Raw genomic sequence first — 18,865 nt, 5'->3', positions numbered from 1 at the left:
CTCCCTCTCCACCTCTCTCCCCTCTCCACCTCTCCCCCTCTCTCCCTCCCTCCCCCCCCTCCCTCCCTCTTGGTAATGGTGTTCCCTAGCTCACACAGCCTGGTCTAAAGGGTATTCATCACGGAATCACAATTACTTGGGCTGTGTGTAATTTTCCAGCTGTTTGGAAGAGCACTCACCCACCTTCAGGCATGATGTTAATTAAGCCCAGCCAGCGACCGACAGGCAGGCAGGGCCACAGCACTCTGCCGTATCTGTTATCCATTCGCCTTCTTCACACGGAAGCAGACGAGCAGATTAGGGTTCTGGCGCCCCCTCTGGCGACCGCTCGTACTACAGCAGTGAAACGCTCTCTGGGCTGAGAAGGAGATCTTCTGGATTGGCTCACTAATCTGTCAGCCAAACGCCGACTTGTTTACTGACAAACATTCAGTATGACCCTTTTTCCAAAATGGGAGTATACACATTCCAGACATATTTATAGGATGAACTTCACGGGGGAACACGATGTGACATGTCCAGAGTGGTCCGCTTTGGTCTGGTGTGTGTGCTATGACCAGGGAAGACGAGCCAATACACTCGGCCACTCACAGACGCAGTGGAAGGCCGGCACGCTGGTAACATGTTGAAAGTGTTTTAGATTGGCTGAGAGGGAGTTTTGATCAGTTTTTAATTGGTTGGTATAAACGGCTGAATGGAAGGCTTCCTGGTTCTCAGTGGAACGATTAGCAAGATCAAAGGCAACACTAATTGATCTGACGCGCAGTGAACCCAATGAGCACAGCGTCAAGGCAACCAGACACCCCGCCCCGCCCACAGGAATGTGTGTGTGGACGTGTTTGTGTGGATGTGTGTGTTTGTATGTATGCGTGTGTGTATGTATGTGTGTGTGGGTGGATGTTTGTATGGATGTGTGTGTGTGTGTATGTATGTGAGTGTATGTGTGCATGTGGATGTGTGTGTGTGTGAGTGTATGTGTGTGTGGATGTGTGTGTGGATGTGTGCATGTGAATGTGTGTGTGTGTGTGTGAGTGTATATATGTGTGTATGTGTGTGTGGATGTGTGCATGTGGATATGTGTGTGTGTGTGTGAGTGTATGTGTGTGTGGATGTGTGCATGTGGATGTGTGTGTGACCTCACCACTCCGATTTGCACGTGTGTCTCGTCGACGGACTGGGAGTACGATTGGATGATCTCCTTCATGTGGACAATGTGGCTCTCTTCAATGTCCTGAAATTTCTGAAACAGAGAGAGAGAGAGAGCGAGCGAGGGGTAAGGGAGGGTAAAAACTGTGAAGTGCCTGACAAACGGCCATTTTATTGGGAGTAACAGATCCAAGTATCACACAAACACACACAACAAAACTTCCTCCTTCTGCAAACGTACTTCTTCCTGTTTGAGTTGCTCTAACTGGGTGGTCTGGTCAAGGCGCAGCCCCACAACCCAGTACACCCAGTGCACCCCTCCGCCCCCTCCGCCCCCTCCGCCAGCAGCACAAGGTGCCAATTATCTCGGGTGGGCTGTCCCTGGGAGCCGCGCGGCGGCCGTGACGGCGTGCTCATCCCGGGGTTTGGAGCGGCTCGCGTGGGGGAGGTGGGGAGATGGGGAGGTGGGGGAGACCGACACTCTGGTGTTTACTCGCGGCCGTTCCCTGGCACCGGGGCGAGCTGGGATAAACCATGGAGGACGACTATAAATAATCCCCAAACTGGAAAATCACAGCGTAGATGGAGAGAGGGGAGGGATGAGCACTGCCAGACCGCGTAAACACATACACACACACACACACACACATACATGCAGACACACACACATTCTCAGAGGCCTAAATGTGCACGCACACGCGTCCTCTTTCTAATCTTTTCCCATGAAGCACACACAAACACACACACACACACACACGGATTGATCCCGCACAGTCAACAAACATACACACATGTGGAAGTATGGACACGCACACATGCAGTGATGTCAGAGAGATCGCATGTGTGGTGTGTTTACTGTGGATAAGCACATATGCTGACAGTGAGGTGAACTGTGGTGACTGGGATGTGAGGAAGTGGAGCTGCCACATTGCTTCCTCTGGGGGAATATAACCAGGATGGCTGGGCTAAGTCAAACCATCCCCTGCCTCCCTTCCTGCCTCCACACCTTCTTGCTGCCCTGCCTGCATACCTTCCTGCTGCCCTGCCTCCACCACACCTTCCTGCTGCTCTGCCTCCACACCTTCCTGCTGCCCTAGCTCCACACCTTCCAGCTGCCATGACTCCTTTCCTTTCTGACTCCGCACCTTCCTGCTGCCCTGCCTCCACACCTTCCTGCCGCCATACCTTCCTGCTGCCCTGCCTCCTGTCCTCCACGTCCCCCATACCTTCCTGCCTCTATTATCTCCCTCCCTCCCTTCCTTCCTTCCTTCCTTCCTTCCTTTCTTCCTTACCTCCTTCCCGCTCAGCCTCCTTACCTCACCTCCTTGCCTTCCTGGCTCCTTACGTCCTTTAATCTCTGCTCCCTCACTTTTCGGCCCCCATCGCTCCTGCCCTCCCAGCCTAGCTCTGTACGTTTGCCGAACAGCAGGAGGATATACAGAGGATGTGGAGCCCAAACTCTGTTGATCTGATTTTCATTTGCCGTTTATCTAATCAGCCCTTCAGATGGTTCCAATCAGGACTTTCCACAAAGATGAGGGCAAAAAACACAAGCCGGAGACGATGAGCATGGAACACAGGACACACAACCCAGAATACGGAACACACACACACACAGTCCCTGTCCCACACACACAGATGCACAAGCACGCCCTAACACATACCGTGCACACGCGCCACATACGCACCCTCCCCCCCCCCCCCCCCCCCCACACACACACACACAACGTGTGGTCTTGAAAACATCCACTCAAAACACATTGCATGAATAACACGGCACAGAGACACATACCGCAGAGATACAGGCAGAGCAGGGAGGAAACACACACACTCACACGCATACACACACGCATACGCACGCAGCAGATACCTGTGCAGTCTCTGCCATCTTCTGTTCAAACTCAGACTTGGCCGTGGCATATTTCTCAACGTAGGATTTGTAGGCCTCTGTGGCCTTCTTGGCCTTCACTCCCGCCTGTGGAACACACACACGCACAGCGTATTTTAGTACATTACACACTCAACGCTGTACACACACCTAACATTACACTGGCCCAGTACGGCACTCTCCCAGACTCCACACGGAGAGGGAGCCGAAACGAGAGACACTGAGGCTTTCAAATGATTCGACTGACTTCCACACCACCACATCATCAGCATTCCGTTGCGATAAAGATTGGCCCTGCTCGTGTTCTGTATGTGCGTGCCTGTGTGTGTAGGCGTGTGAGTGTTTGTGACCCCCCCCCCCCCCCCCCCCCCCACCTTGTCGGCGTCTCTCTGGGTGGCCCCCTCCTTGCGGAGGCGTTCATGCTCCACCGTCTTGGCATTGTAGTTCTCCTTGGCCTTCTGCAGCGCCTGCGAGGTGGTCTGGATGCTCTGGACTGCCTCCAGCGTGGACGCCACTTCCTCCTTTGTCTGGGCGACCAATCACAGAGCACGGCGTGGGCGTGAGAGAAAACTACAACCATAGGAAACTTACAACCCCCCCCCCCCCGTTCGTGGATAGCTTAGACTCGATTTGATGTTTTCCGGAAGCTTACGGACGGAAATACGAGGTGTGGATAAGCGGGGAGGGAGACGGGTACAGATGAGGTCGTGACTGAGAAACGGTGGTGTTTTTCGGTCGTCTTACTGTCCACAATACCACACGTCCAGAGAGCGACGAGTCAGACACTGAGAAACATCCGAAAACCCACATGCAGGGGCTTCCGCCGAGTACATTTGTTCTCTGCGTTTTGTGGAGGTAACCCACACACATTTACATTTAGTCATTTAGCAGACGCTCTTATCCAGAGCGACTTACAGTAAGTACAGGGACATTCCCCCGAGGCAAGTAGGGTGAAGTGCCTTGCCCAAGGACACAACATCAGTTGGCATGACCGGGAATCGAACTGGCAACCTTCGGATTACTAGCCCGATTCCCTCACCGCTCAGCCACCTGACTCCCCACACACAGACCTAGGAAGAACATGCCGCCGCCATGGGCCCCCAAAACCCACCTCAGTTCACCTACAGCTAATTCACGCCCGGCGTTTCGGTAGCTGGGACGCGCGCGCGTGGCCGCCGCCGCCTCATGCATGAGATACGAGCCGATGTTGTGCCGAGAGGCGGAGAGAAGAGAGAGAGAGCGAGAGCCGGAGAGGTGTAAAACGCAGGGTCTGCCGCACGACAAGGCAGAGCACGGACAGGCACCACGCAGCACAAGGGAGCGGCCCTCAGCCGGCGGGAGGGGGTTCACCACTCACGCGAACCAGATTCGTATCCTTTTGCGACGAACGCAGCTAATACTGTAGGCCTTCCCCGGTGCTGTATGGCCCTACTCGAGGCCTCAGTCACGTGATAGGGGCTGAGGGGTCATTGAGAAACAGTGACGGAGACAGAGCTAGGCGTAGGGGTTTGGATGTCTCCACTGGAGCTATGAGGAGCTCTAGGATGGAGACGGGAACGTGAGAGGTTTGAGAGGAGGGCGGACGAGAGAGAGAGGGAGGAGCTTCAGCGGGGCGCGACGGGGCGTTCCGTGGCTCAACAGCTACACGCTGTGGCCGCTTGACGGAGTGCAGCATTCCGCACGGACGCAAACACAGGCGCACAATCCCTCTTTTTCTCTCTCCGTCGCTCGCTCTTGCAGGCGCACAAACACACAGCGTGACCCTCTCACACGCACGCACTCCCAACTCACTGACACGGGCGCGCTTGCTGCTTCGTACCTTCTTGTGAGCTTTGGCCTGTTCGTCCACGTACTTCTGCACCTCCTTGATGAGCTCCTGCAGCTTCCTGACCAGCTCCATGTGGCAGCCGGCCAGCTTCTCCGTGGAGGTCTTGAACACGTCCCACACCGGAGCAAACGTCCTGAGGGGACAGGGGCGAGGGGGAGAGGGGAGAGACAAAGAAAGGGGGAGAGAGAAAAAAAGAAAGGGGGGGGAGAGAGTGAGGCGACGGAGAGAGAAGGGAGCAGAAAGAGATCGAGAGTCAAGAGTCTAAAGGACCCGTCGCTCGGACCTCGCCACGCCAACGAGATTCTTACCCCAGCTGGGAGAAGTTGCTGGCTGACTTGGCGAGTTTGGTCATCGATCTTGCATACACCTCCTCGATAGTAGCCCTGGGAGTGGGACAAACACGGACAATGATGTCATTCCTTATCTTTACATCCCGACCTGTTGTCGTGACACGGCGGGTCAGAGCTATCAGCGTGACTCCGTCACGTGAATTGTCCGTCCAAATCTGCGAAACAAAACTCCGTGCTTGCTACATAACACTGTTGACTTCGATGAACTGCTTGTTAAATACTTGAATTTAAGTAGTCGGCTGAATCAATTCTGAAGCTGGAAAATGAATGAAGGTAGTGTAAACACACATATGAGCTTTTAGACAGCAGACAAGGAGTTTAGACTCGTGAAATCATATCATGAGAGGAACTTTGTTTCGTACGCAAGGTTCATGTTGAGCAAGGGTGGACAGTAGCAACCTTTTTTTTCGAAAGTACTGTACTTTAGTATATTTTTGGAGTTTATATACTTTTCTTGAGGATTTTGATTTTTTGGGGGGGTGGGGGGGGGGAGGAATGAGTAGTTACTAGGCACTTCACCCTACTTGCCTCGGGGGAGAATGTCCCTGTACTTACTGTAAGTCGCTCTGGATAAGAGCGTCTGCTAAATGGCTAAATGTAAACGTACTAGTTAATCCATTACATTTGAAAGACAAATATTGTGCTTTTGAGTCCACAACATACCTATGAAGGTTCCCTTTACTCAAGCCATTAAAGCACAGATTTGAAGTCGTCGGTTCCATGTTCTTTTCTTAAAATGTGGTAGAGCGTACGCGGTGCTCGTCACAAGAGACTAAACTAGCACAGTAACCTACTCCTACGCTGTCGGTCGAGCTCAAAGAGCTGGCTGGATTTTTTTTGGATCACTTGGCGGCGGTAATGATAACTACGGCAGATCAAGTTGACGATTCCTCACCGGAGCATCCATGGTCATATCTGGGAAAGCATGTCGAATGCAGACCATATACACACAGCCAAAGCTGTGTCAGAGCCCAGGTGGCTAACATGGTGTTTTATAGGGGTGGGGTGGAGGTGTTCAGAAATGAAAACGACATTGGCTGTCCTTTTGTAAATAAACATTGTGTTTCTGTAGGCATTTCTATGGGCTTTGTAACATATTCGAAAAGTGTTTCATTCAACATGTGGAGTCAGGTGGCTGAGCGGTTAAGGAATCGGGCTAGAAATCTGAAGGTTGCCAGTTCGATTCCCGGCTGTGACAAATGACGTTGTGTCCTTGGGCAAGGCACTTCACCCTACTTGTCCCGGGGGAATGTCCCTGTACTTACTGTAAGTCGCTCTGGATAAGAGCGTCTGCTAAATGACTAAATGTAAATGTCACATGCTGTATAAGCAAGTCAGTGCATTCAGAAGGTAGTTTGAGTCATTAGGTTCACACATTTCAAAAACAATGATTTGACCTTAAAAGTAAAACTTTCTTTTTAATACTTAAATATGTTTTAAAGCAAGTACTCCAGTAGTTTACCTTAAATAAACATTCTACTGAACAATTTTCACTTGTTTTGGTGTAGGCCTAACATTTGAGTCATCTCTAAGTTAGTACCTCTAACTTTGACTCGAGTAATGGGAGTTGTCTACTTTGTCCAACATAAGAGAGAGAGTTTGTCTTCCTCTCGCTCTTCCTCCTTCCTCCTCCGTCATCCCACCCTCTCCTTGCGTGGAAGCGACAGAAGTACGTACTACAAACATTTGTTTCGCCGGCGTCCTGAATCATGCACGTTTCATTTAGGGCTCTCCGCCCCTCTGCAGTCACGACACCGCAGGAGCAAAGTCAGGCTGGGGGCCCGCAAGCACGCGCCTGCACAGGGATATATCCATGCTGAGGATACAGCTAACTCTGCCCATCTTTACATACTTTTTTGGGGGTCTGTCGAGCAAAAGTAAAGAGAAAGAGAGATAAAGATAAAGAAAAGACTTCCCACGTGTGCGATCGTAGGGGTCAAGATGCATAACTAGGGTATGGCAAGGAAGGCCTCCACTCATGAGCAAAACACACACACACACACACACACACACACACAGCTCATAATAGCCTTCTCTCTATTCACTGTGCTTCATTTAGTTTCTGCTGGTTAATCATGCCAGAGTGTAGACCGAGCGGTACTTCTGGTATTAAAGAGGCCCTAGTGACAGAGGTGTACTGTGTGCCGTTCCCCTGCAGAGGGAGCCAGAGTGCTGGGGACTGCGCCACGCAGCTACACAAAACACACCTAGCCCAATTCTTCATGAACACAAGGTCATTTGTTCCAATAAAAAATTATGTTAGTCACCTGTTATTTGTAAAAATCATCCGTTTGCATTTTGACCAATAACAGTCTTCTTATCAATACAAACGACATTGTCCAATGCAGGAAGAATGCAAAAAGAAATCTTTAAAAAGATTCTCTCATTTCTATATCCTGATACATTTATCTGTGATCAGATCATCCCTGTGACTGATAACCACATTCCTGAGAGGGACTGAAGCAGACAGTGGAAGTACAGCAAGAATTACAGCCTTTTTCATTCGAGGTCACCAAAATAGATTCCTTACACAATGAAGCTCACAGCACGCATTGTGAGGAATCTGAAAGGAAGGCATTATTACAACATACTTGACAGACTTCAAGTAGGCAGGGTTCATGGTGTGGATTAAACCTTAAGGAGGTGTGGTGTGTGTACTGTAGGTGTGTGGGGGAACGTGCAGGCGTTTGTGTGTGTTTTTGTGTGTATTGTGAGTCCTCGAGTATGTGTGCTGTAGGGGTGTGTGAGTGTGTGTGGGTGTATGAGTGTGTGTGTGTGAATGTGGCCTAGGTATGTGTAGCTGTTTTAGCTACTTTACATTCTATTCAGAAAACACCTCAGCCTTGCTCCACAGACATTTAATTTAGCATACACAAAAATGTGCTTAAAATGTCAACAAATCCTGTTTTTCAAGCTCCCTTTTCAAGTGGAATCTGATTTGGTTAAAATGGGAACCTGTTCAAAGTGGAACTGTTAGACAAGCAGTGACAATGGACCATACTGTAGGCTAATCTACTGTAAAGTAAATATAAATCAATAAGAGGAATAAAACATTTAAAAAGATCAGTAACAGTTCAATTCCAATTTCCCCCTGAGTGTTGGCTAACCGTAGCTGTCTCACTAGACTCTACGTTGTTACCTGGTACTTATTTACTCTTATTGTTTTGTATACACTGCAAGTGTGAAAAGCTTGGTTAATTTGTCACCAATTTCGTCTTTGAATGGCTTTGAGACGTTATTGTTCTTTCTGTCTAAATCAACAAACTATTCCGTCTGTTCTGAGAAACAGTTTAATTGTCCGAGATCTGTACAGAGCTGTACCTGACTCTTGGAAAATGAATTCCTAGTAATACCAGGTAACATGTCGAGCAGGAACCTTTCCTGACACAATTCATTAGTGTCAGCATTCAGCCCAAAACTGACTTCAGGACACCTGAATTGGAGCAAGTGGAGCGGCACTAAACGTGAGATGGTTAACATTTGACCTAAAACACACACACGAACACGGTTGTTACCTTTCTCTGATGAACTCAGACAGCTCCTTAGAGGACATCTGGCCATGCTTCATGTTGTGGTAGAGGACGTCGAATCCATTGTTTTTTTCTCCCTGGACACCAGAAAGAGAAGAGCAGAACACATCAGATGCCTCATCATCTCACAAGATGAACCAGCCAGCCAGCCAGTCAACCAGCGAGCTAAGTGTCCAGCCAGCCAATTCAGATCTCTTTCAGTATTACCATGTAGGCACTGGCCCGGTCCACCAGCAGTACTCTCATGGCCTGCAAGGCCGACAGCTGCATGTGGAGAACCCTCTGGTCCACCATGCTCATCCTAGCCATGCTGCCTCGCTCCTCAAGCCCACAGTACTCAAAGTCCTAAGCTTCCGTTCTAAGGTCTAAGTCTAAGGTCTGTTTTTTAAATCCTGTTCAACGGTCTGGTTTTGATGTACCAAGTTCTGAAGACTCTGTAGGCCTGTAAGTACAGTCAGAACCCTTTAGAACTTTCCCAGGATTCGGTCTGGTATCGTGAAGAACGGATGAGACCAATGTTTGTCTAGGAGTAACCATGCCAATACTCGAGGGAAGGAGTCCTGTTGCACAGCGGATGTAAAAAATGCATCAGCAATACTAAATAATTCATAGCAAGTGGACAAGTGCAGCTAAATGGGTGGCGATTGGAGAGATTTAAGAAGGAAAACAAACAGAATGAATGAAGCCAGATTGAAGTTAAATTCTCACCAGTTGTTGTTTCAACTCACAGTCCAAGTCAATATACGCCTTTGGATTGACAAAGCTTTTCCTAAAACACCATTATTATAGCTCCAGCACCGACTAAATCTCCTAATCTTTCCCAAACCCAAATACACAGAGACATTACACAAGTATTTAGAAAAATTCCCTTTCCAACACTCTGGGAAAATGCTTACTATCCAAGAGTAACCAAGAAATCATCCCTTGATTCGACCTCCATGGCATTGTGTTTTGCATCCAAGCCTTATTATCTGCTACATGCTCACTTTGTGATATGAACCCTTCAAGGGAGTATGTGTGAGAGTGTGTGCGTGCATGTGTGCGTTGTGTGTGCCTGCCTGCCTGCCCGTCTGTGCACCAGCTGTTGCTAACCTCCCCTTCCCTTGAGCATCACACAGCCATTTCCTGGTTCATGAGCTCATCCAATAACACAAGCCCATTCAGCTTGCTCTAACAGATGGAGCCCACCCTCAGCCAATAAAACATAAGAGTAACCGGCGGTCAGAGGTTAGGGGTCGGAGAGTTCAGGAAGGTGATTTCTTAATGGACCTGTGAGATCGGTCACATCAGGATACATCCAAACAGACTTGGGCAAAGAGACAATAAGAATGTGTGTGACAGAGAGAGACACAGAGAGACACAGAGAGAGAGAGAGAGAGAGAGAGAGAGACACAGAGAGAGAGAGAGAGAGAGAGAGAGAGAGAGAGAGAGAGAGAGAGAGAGAGAGAGAGAGAGAGAGAGAGAGAGAGAGGCAGAGAGACAGAGAGGAGAGAGAGGGAAGGAGAGATACACTGTGGTCACCTCCTGACTGAGCTGTTGCACAGTCAGCAACCTCAGAGTTCTAAGCTGGACTTCCTGTTTGAGAGCGACGCCAAGCATGCTAATCAAATCCGGTCTGGCTGCTGCTATGAAGCGGTCATTGCTGGAACACACACAGTCTCACGTTCACTCACACAACTGATACAGTAAAAGGCTGGCGGTCACCTCCCCAGTATTTGGTCATATCTCTCAGCGGGCGAGACTGAAAGAGGGAGAGACTGAAATAGAGACAGACAGCACAGAGAGAGACAGAGACCAACTCTTGCACTCATACCAGGGGAGTTCAGGACAGTGTCAGTATACGACAGGGAGAGACCACTCTGACCAATAAGAAACCAATCATTAATCAAATAATCAGAACATTTATAATAAGATATTTATGGAAGCACTGGCCAATGACAAAGATTCAAACAAGGAGAGGCCACTTGCCAATGGGTAACAAGGACAGAGCATACTGTCACCTGACCAATAAAAGAAAGGAAAACAAAAACACCTGAAGGAGAGTGAATTTTTTGTACCAATAAGAAACTAGAGGTAGCAAGCACAATGGCCAGCAGGGCGGAGCAGCAACAGGAAGGAGTACTACTGACTGCTGCCCGTGTGCACGTGTGCAACGCAGCAATATGAAAGAATACAGAAGACAAATAAAAACAAAACCAGGAAGCAGGTCAGGGCGTATTTGCTTTTCCACCCTAGAGGACAACAATGATCCCTGTTCCCTGCACACAGAGGCCGGTTTTCGCACTGGGGACCAAGTTTCACATCTAGGAATTGAGGAGAATTAAAAAAACTGCCTGCTGTCACTGCGCAAACTATCATAAAACTCCACCCTCCATTGAAGAATATGTCCGAAAGACAGTGTGATATGACTGGGATTTGATCCACGCCAGGCCCAGTTCAAGTAGGGTTTATGCAACTGTCCCTAACTGCCCCGAATGGCCTCCAACTGCCCCCAAATGCCCTCCAGATCTTCACTGAACAATCCCATTCGGAGATTCATTGACCAAGAGCCTGGCCAGGACGGATCGAGATTCTAAGCGCGTCGCGGAAGTCAGAGTGTTAGTCGGGGACAGCCGTTAAGGCTGTGAAAGATAACATGGAGGGGGGCGGGGGGGTTCTGGCACACTGTTATCAACCCCTGCTGCTATGTCAGTGAAGGACTACAATATATAACTGTAAGAACTGGAGAGAGAGAGGGGGGGGGGGGGGGAGAGAATAAGGAGAGTTAGATCAATATAACCTAAATGTATTTATGAATGCTGCAATGGATCAAAGTAGCTTTTGCATGTGTGTGTGCGTGCGCGCGTGTGTCCGCTGTGCACCAACGGATTCGAGAAACACTAGTTCCTCTCAGTGGAATCAGGATCACGTCCCGGTTGGACGGCCAGCTGCAAAACCAGTGACATCATGCTGTTGCCACCAAGTCTGTCACCTTCACACACACACAAACACACACACAGCTCTCTCTATTGACATTGTCTACGGATCAGAAAGGGGAAGGTCCTCTGTCCATGTGGAGGAACAGCACAACAACACACCACGAAGAGGAACAGCACAACAACACACCACGAAGAGGAACAGCACAACAACACACCACGAAGAGGAACAGCACAACAACACACCACGAAGAGGAACAGCACAACAACACACCACGAAGAGGAACAGCAAGTGTCCTACCTCCCTCACAGCCTTTCCAACCCCTTGACCTTATCCTTGTTCTGTGTCACAGTGTATAACACAGTGTATACCACAGTGACACCATATAGGCCAGGCGTAACCCCATTCGTGACACATCTTGGGTCTAGTTACTCAGTGATAAGGAAGGAAGTGTGACCCTGCCACTGTTGCAATGCTTTCAAATGTCAACGCCATGAGAGCAGATCTCATGACTGGAAGGTTTTCCATTATCCTGAATTAGTGTACTATGGTTCAACACATAAGTCCTCTGTAGAAGAAGAACAAAATACAGAAAAAGGACGGGCAGAGAAAAAGAGTTAGCGAAAGAGAAAGAGACAGAGAGACATACACAGGTCTCTCTATCATATGATACCTGTCTGACAGGAAGGAGAAGGTGAACCCAGTGAATGTCAAACGACAGCAGTATAACATCCCATATCCTGTGGAGGAAGTTCCATGTGTTTATGGTTGCATGACTACTTATGTAACGTTGTATGTCACTGCTAACCAGTCTGGCTTTCTTTACAGTGATGCAGCTGGCGATATTGCTTAACCGCGGACCGGCACGAGGCCTGCGAGTGGATCTGGATGGGTTGTCCATTAAGGAGACAGCAAGCAGAACTGACTGAGATTCGGGGTAGATTTTGGAAGTTGTTTGGGGAAGCGTGCAGTGGGTCCACCCTGACTAAGACACGTTCTCCCTTTCTCTCTGGCCTCTGTCGTACCGGGAGAAAACACTAACATTGCTGTGCGAAGTGTTCTGTTTGTTTTTGGCAGAACAAATTATGCGAAATTTGCAAGTGGGTGAGCTGCCGTCGTCTAATTTGAGAAGCGCACGAAACGGAGCCCCTTAATGATGATGAACAGTTCCAGCAGTCATAACATAGGAGGGAAACACAATTAACTTTGATACAGTGCAGTGCACTGACGTGAAATAGGCTAATTCTATGTCAAACTTAAATGCAAGCAAATTAGCTATCCACTTAGAAAACAGTCGTCTTTTTTAGGTCCCATGATAAAAATGTGTACAAGTGGGTTAAACAAATGACTGTAGCTCAAACCACAGATATGCTTGCAAGAGTCGCAATTCATTGTTAGCATGTTTAAGACTAGAGCAGTCTGGGAAAAGTGGTTCAAACAAGGTTAGGCTAATTGAATGTCCTGTCCTTGATTGTTTCTAATCCTTAGCAAAGGTTTGGTGAAATGGAAAAAAAAAACTATTTTATAAGGAGGTAGGGAAAGTTATTTGAGGGACCTCACAGCTGTCTTCAGGTGGAATGACAATCTACTTAGTTGTTGAAAAGGTGGTAGTAGTAGGTACTTAATCGATCCCCGAGGGTAAATTGTGGAGTTGCAGCAGGTAAGATAGAAAATAAAAACAAAATATCTCAAATACAAAATAAGACAAAATACAAACTGAAGATATAGAAAATACAAATATACAAAATACCCAACACAAAAAAAAATGCAGGGCTGTACACAGGGTAAAACAAAGGGTAATGTGCAGAATTTAACACAGGTGACACACATACAAAACAATTAACATAGGTGACACAGGGAGACACACAGGTGAAGCAGATAATACTGCTAATATATAGCATGTACCAGCAAACTGTACAGATGAATGTCCGTTTTATAAGAAGCCCTAATAATATTTAATCTCTTATACCTCATATATTATAGGGAGACGTGTACCAAGTTCTGTGAGATGTACCTAAACTGTGCTAACAGAGCAGTGAAAACAGTGCAGTATAATTACAGTTATGGAATGAGAATGTGCAGAATGGTAACATTGAGGTAGAATTCAGTCATTGAGTGGTGCCCCAACAGCACTGCCAGTGTTCCGGCTCACAGTAAGGCAGTATATGATCGCTGGCACGACCGACTTTCGATAGCGCTACTTGTGACACCGGGGGGGTGACCAGTCTTGCGCTCAAAGTGTTTCGTTTCGCCACAATCATGTGGTGGAGGGGGTAAGACATACTGCTCATGAGGTACGAGAGGACCAGCCCCATGATGTGGGATGATGCGAGTACCGGCCTGTAGACATTCAGGATGGCGGCGTGCCTCTTCTTGGGCCCCGGGACCAGACAGGACAGACACGCCGTCTTCCATATCACAGGGACCACATCGAGGCTCAGGCTGAACTCGTTCGGGGGTAGCCTACCCCGCACAGCCGGGCGTTGCGGCTCCTCTGCATCATTGGGCAACTGCCATCAGGGCCGGGGGGGGGGGGGGGTGGGGCTTGCCCTTGTGAAGCATCTCCGGCTTTCTCTTCACGTGGGCTGTGGTGAACGACGGGGGCGGCGCAGTTGTGGGAGGAGGTATAGATGGGGTATTGGTAGTGGCAGGAGGAAGTGGTGGGGATGGGGGGGAGAGCAGGTAGGGCCGTTGTCAAACTTGTTGAAGGACAGATTTAGCTTGTTGGTCCTGTTTTGACTACCCTCAGCCTGTCCATCCGTTGACTGAAGCCTGCGATGTTCTTCCGCCGCTGCCAGACGTCCCTCACCCGGTCCTGCCGCAAGCTGGTCCTCCATCTTGTCCCTGAAGGCTCTCTTACCCTCCCCGATCGACACCTTCAATTTCTTCTCGACACTCTTGGCTTTGTGCCTCCCACTCCTTCTTATCGTTCAGCAGATCCTTCAGGTCGGTTGTAATCCAAGGCTCGTTGTTGGGAAAACAGCAAACTTTCCAAGTCGGCACATCATTGTCCACACAGAAGTTGATGAAGTCAGTGACACATTCAGTGAGTCCATCAATGTCCTGTCCGTAAGTCGCTGAAAACATCCCAGTTTGTAGTCCCAAAGAAGTCCTGTAGGGCATCCTTGGCATCTCCTCAGTGTTCTTCTGGTCACAGGTAAACTTGGAGCCTTTGGTGGGCAGAGGAGAGAGAGGTGCACCAGATTGTGCTCCGATCTGCCAAGTGGCGGGAATGCAGAGGAACAGTAAGCATCCTTGACGTTTGCATACGGAAACTTCAAGTGCCCCCGGCCTGCACACGCTCACTGGAGCTCTTAGCATTAGGCTCCAGACAGACACACGGTGGAGATCCTGTAAACAGAGACTGCCCAACTGTAAACCAGGAAGTGGCCGGTCCTCTCTCTGTCGTTTCACGGCTGTACTCACACCGCCCGGTTATGACATCATTGAGATTTGAGCAGAGGTCAGCCTTGTGAGTACAGAATGTCTGGGAGCCGACTGGAACACCGTGCTGTCAGGGCTTGGGGAGGTGGGGTTGGATACACAAAAGGTTGTTATGATGTAAACTTTATTTCCATTGCTGCACGAAGGGGCTATGTAGGTGGCCTGCTTTTAGTAGGCAACGGAACGTACAGGACAGACATTTTTAGCGTAACATGCCATTTCAGTATCATATTTTACAACGAGGGCTACATTTTACACAACTGCAAGTTCAGACCTGGCCAACATAAGACAATAGAAGTTTATATTGTACAATGGTATTCAAAAGCATTCACATTTTTATTTAAATTCCTTACTGATTGGGGGGAAAAGCAATACCCAGTGAACCCTGTATTTGTTTACCTAGTCCTCCACAGCCTACATGACAGAAGAGAGTTTCTACAGGCTCTCACGTGGTTATCTCCTGCAGACCTTCCAAATGGACTCTCATGGCCGAGGTCCAATACCAAGTATCATCCTGCTGCACCTCGATACAGTCACAGAGTTGACAGCCATCTGCTATCTACCTTGGCCATTTGTGATGACCTCATGGAAAACAAACACAAGCCTATCTAAAATGAAGGCGGACCTTATTTGGATGATGCAGGAAGTGTTGTCTTGCCATATTGCCAAACTGCATACCTCATGTTACCAGTGTGTCAACAATACAGAAGTGTGAAGAGCAGCATACGTTTGTGTGTGTGTGTGTGAGAGAGAGTGATAGTGTGTGTGAGAAATGATTATACAGACCGCAGACACACACCCAACAGCAATCATCAGGCTGTCGGCTGTATCAACATTTGCTTATCTTTGCTTAATCTTTCCCATGAAACACTGTCAAGACGTTCACAGACACAGGCCCTGCCACAGAACACAGAGGCTCAGACCCAATGCCAACACCAAAAAACACCCCAGAACCCAAACAACCAAACTGTGGGGTTTAGGTACAACATACGACAATCCAAAAACAAGTAACTGAATATTTGAAAGAAGAAAGCTACTGGGGACAAACATTTGAGGTAATAATTGCAGTGATGCAGCAATTTAGAGAGAGGAGACATGCAGGAATGGCTATTTCCATGTCATTCCTGAGACTTGTTTGTTCAGCTAGGAGAGAAGATACGGTGCATATTTAAAATGCAGGGCATGGTATTGACTAGCCGTAGACAGAGAGATAGTGTATCTGTGTGTGTGAGTGTGTGTATGCCTTGCATGTCAAGCATACAGCTGATCTTTGCCATCGCTGTCCTCTTGTGGCTTATCTCAGTGCACAAAGGGCAGATTGAGCGACCAGCAATGGCAGGGGTCTTAGCCTAGCACCTAAGATACAGCACAATCTCTTTCCTCTCTTCCTTTCACCCTCCTCTCTTCTTCTTCTTCCCCTTTTTGCAGTTTCTCTTCTTCATGTCTTTGACTGCTAGCTGGCTCAAATACTAAAAATATGACTCAATGTTAAAAAGTGAACAAGGCATGACTTGAGTGGAGTACTAAATCCCACACTGGTCTAATTTAACAACACAGATAAAGATAGTTCCTTCTGACATTCAACTTGAACCAACAAATGCAACTAACCAGAGCAAACCAGGTGTATGTCTGGGTTGCCAGGTTACATTATTTTTGGGTCATCAAAGAGAACTGATTGAGTTCTATTTTCTGTGCCCAACCCATCAGTGGTTATTTAGGGACATATTTGCAAGGATCTCTACTAGGTTCAATATAGGATGTTAGTTGTCAGTCAGCTGACAGTTTAGATAACACCAGTTGGGCAAGGAATACACCGCTGAACCACATCTCACTTAGCTATTTCACCACATCATTTCTACAGTGAGATGTAAAGCTTATTATTAGGAATGCATGACGCTGTGTGGTTTCCTGTATAATTAGACGTGGCTTAAATTGATAGTTTTCTATTCGTTAAAATGAGAAAGACACATACTGCCTAAATGCAACTACAGGTGTAATTTAGCCCCAACTGGCTTTAATAATACAATATTAGAGTTTATATGACAAAGCTAAAAGATTAGCTTCGGACGATTGCTGCAACCTGCTAGCCAGCATACGTAGCCACGTCAAAACATAACCAGCCAGTCTGGCCACGGAAGAAGCACAATCAAATTGTAGAACATTTAACAGTAAGTAATATATAAAACATCGTTTCAGTTACGCAGTTTGTTAGATAGAGTTGGTGCCTATTTTGACCTACAATGTGTCAATGTATGTTACAACTATTCCCAAACTTATTAAACACCTGGACTCTCACTGAAACTTCATTACAAGAAAATGACGCGTGCAGTGTTGTGAATGACAACTGGGAATGTCCAATGGCTTTCACCGCAACGACCATAAACATTCCAAGACACTCCATGACAGCCAATTGAAGGCGGTGGAGGTGGATTCACTCAACAATGATGTTAGCTAGCACTTAGAGGCCCAATGCCCGTGGTAGCAAAATATCATTCGCCGAGAAAATGTAACAGGGGCAACTGGGCTGTAGAATGGTAACGCTGAATGTGACCCATATTTACATTTACACAACCACTTTAATGCGCGAATAAAAAGATAACAAGTGGTTTAATAGTGAATAATTTAGTCCTCCTGCATATTACATTCACTTACGGGGTTGAGGGGGGGGGGGGGGGGGGGCGTAAGGGGGCTAGAGTTTCACAATACCACCCGGCTAAGGAAAATAAACAAAATCAGAACATACCCAGAAATTCTCAAGGAAGTAAGGCGTTATCATCTTGGTTTCTTCCACTCTCCTCGTTGCGACACTTTAATTAGTTGTAACTAAATCAAAATTTACGTAATAGCTCCGCCGTCCTCCCCCCGTTTCTGTTGTGTCTGCTTTTTTCTCTCTTTCCTCCTCTCCTCTTTCTTCTCCCTCTCCAGACTCCACCTCCGTCGACTACTAGAATCGGTTAATTTCCCTTCCCTTATCCAAAGAAATTGTTGCTCGAGGAAACAGCGCCATCCATGGCAGGAACAAAAAGATTTACCAACTCGCTAATTAAACAAGCACTCTAGAGACAGTATAAGAACCTATACTGAAGCTGGTCAATTTAACGTCCAAAAGTCCAGTTGTTGTAACTGCCAACGTTCCAGCGTTGCTTGGTTATATGCTGAATGAGGTTTTGCACTTAAAACATGTCCATGACTCAACTCACCTGCCTTGATGGATATCTGCCCGAGCAGATTCACGACCAAGTTTATTATTGAATAGGGCCTAAGCGCAATTTGAAAAAAAGAGACTAAATTCAAGCGTTTCATATGTATGTAAACAATTTATTGTCAACAATGTACAGATCCAAGCAGTGATAACCATTCACATCCATTACCTCATACAAATGTTATTACAAAATTACTACAGTACAATATAGATTCTTTGCATGATCCAAAATATTTGGTGGCCCCAAAAAAATATTTTTTCTCAAATTTCAGCAGCTTACTTATCAAAAAGGAAAATAAAATAAAAATAAAATCATATTGTCACAATTCGAAATGAAGTTTCTCCCATTACAGCGAGTGAAGGTGAAGGCAGACTTGGAGAAATTCTAGTCAAGTTTCATAGTTAAATAAACATCACAGGGTATCCAGGAGTTGTCGTTTGAAAGAGACATTCTGCTGTTGTTGGTTGACGCTGTAATAAAGGGACACGTAAAGCGTTTTATACTCTTTGTAATATTAAATACCTCAGTTTGGACACCTAGCCGTGAGCCATGAGCACAAG

General features: G+C 47.5%; 1 protein-coding gene across 9 annotated transcripts in view; it reads right to left on the bottom strand.

The window, feature by feature from the left end:
- Positions 1–17,978, bottom strand: part of fcho2 (FCH and mu domain containing endocytic adaptor 2) — a 42,474-nt gene extending 24,496 nt beyond the window's left edge. For all 9 annotated transcript variants that reach the window (XM_067249975.1, XM_067249976.1, XM_067249972.1 and 6 more), the window contains exons 1-7: positions 17,846–17,978; positions 8,728–8,819; positions 5,171–5,245; positions 4,854–4,995; positions 3,409–3,561; positions 3,017–3,121; positions 1,142–1,240 (exon numbers count right to left, since the gene is read on the bottom strand). In XM_067249975.1, coding sequence (XP_067106076.1) covers positions 1,142–1,240; positions 3,017–3,121; positions 3,409–3,561; positions 4,854–4,995; positions 5,171–5,245; positions 8,728–8,819; positions 17,846–17,878 — 699 coding nt within the window. In that variant the 5' untranslated portion in view covers positions 17,879–17,978. The remainder of the gene's footprint in view (positions 1–1,141; positions 1,241–3,016; positions 3,122–3,408; positions 3,562–4,853; positions 4,996–5,170; positions 5,246–8,727; positions 8,820–17,845) is intronic.
- Between the last annotated feature and the right edge of the window lie 887 nt (positions 17,979–18,865).

Source organism: Osmerus mordax, chromosome 14, assembly GCF_038355195.1.
Source record: "Osmerus mordax isolate fOsmMor3 chromosome 14, fOsmMor3.pri, whole genome shotgun sequence".
Taxonomy (NCBI): Eukaryota; Metazoa; Chordata; class Actinopteri; order Osmeriformes; family Osmeridae; genus Osmerus; species Osmerus mordax.
Note: the sequence above shows the minus strand (reverse complement) of the source record. Positions and strands in the feature narration are given on the sequence as shown.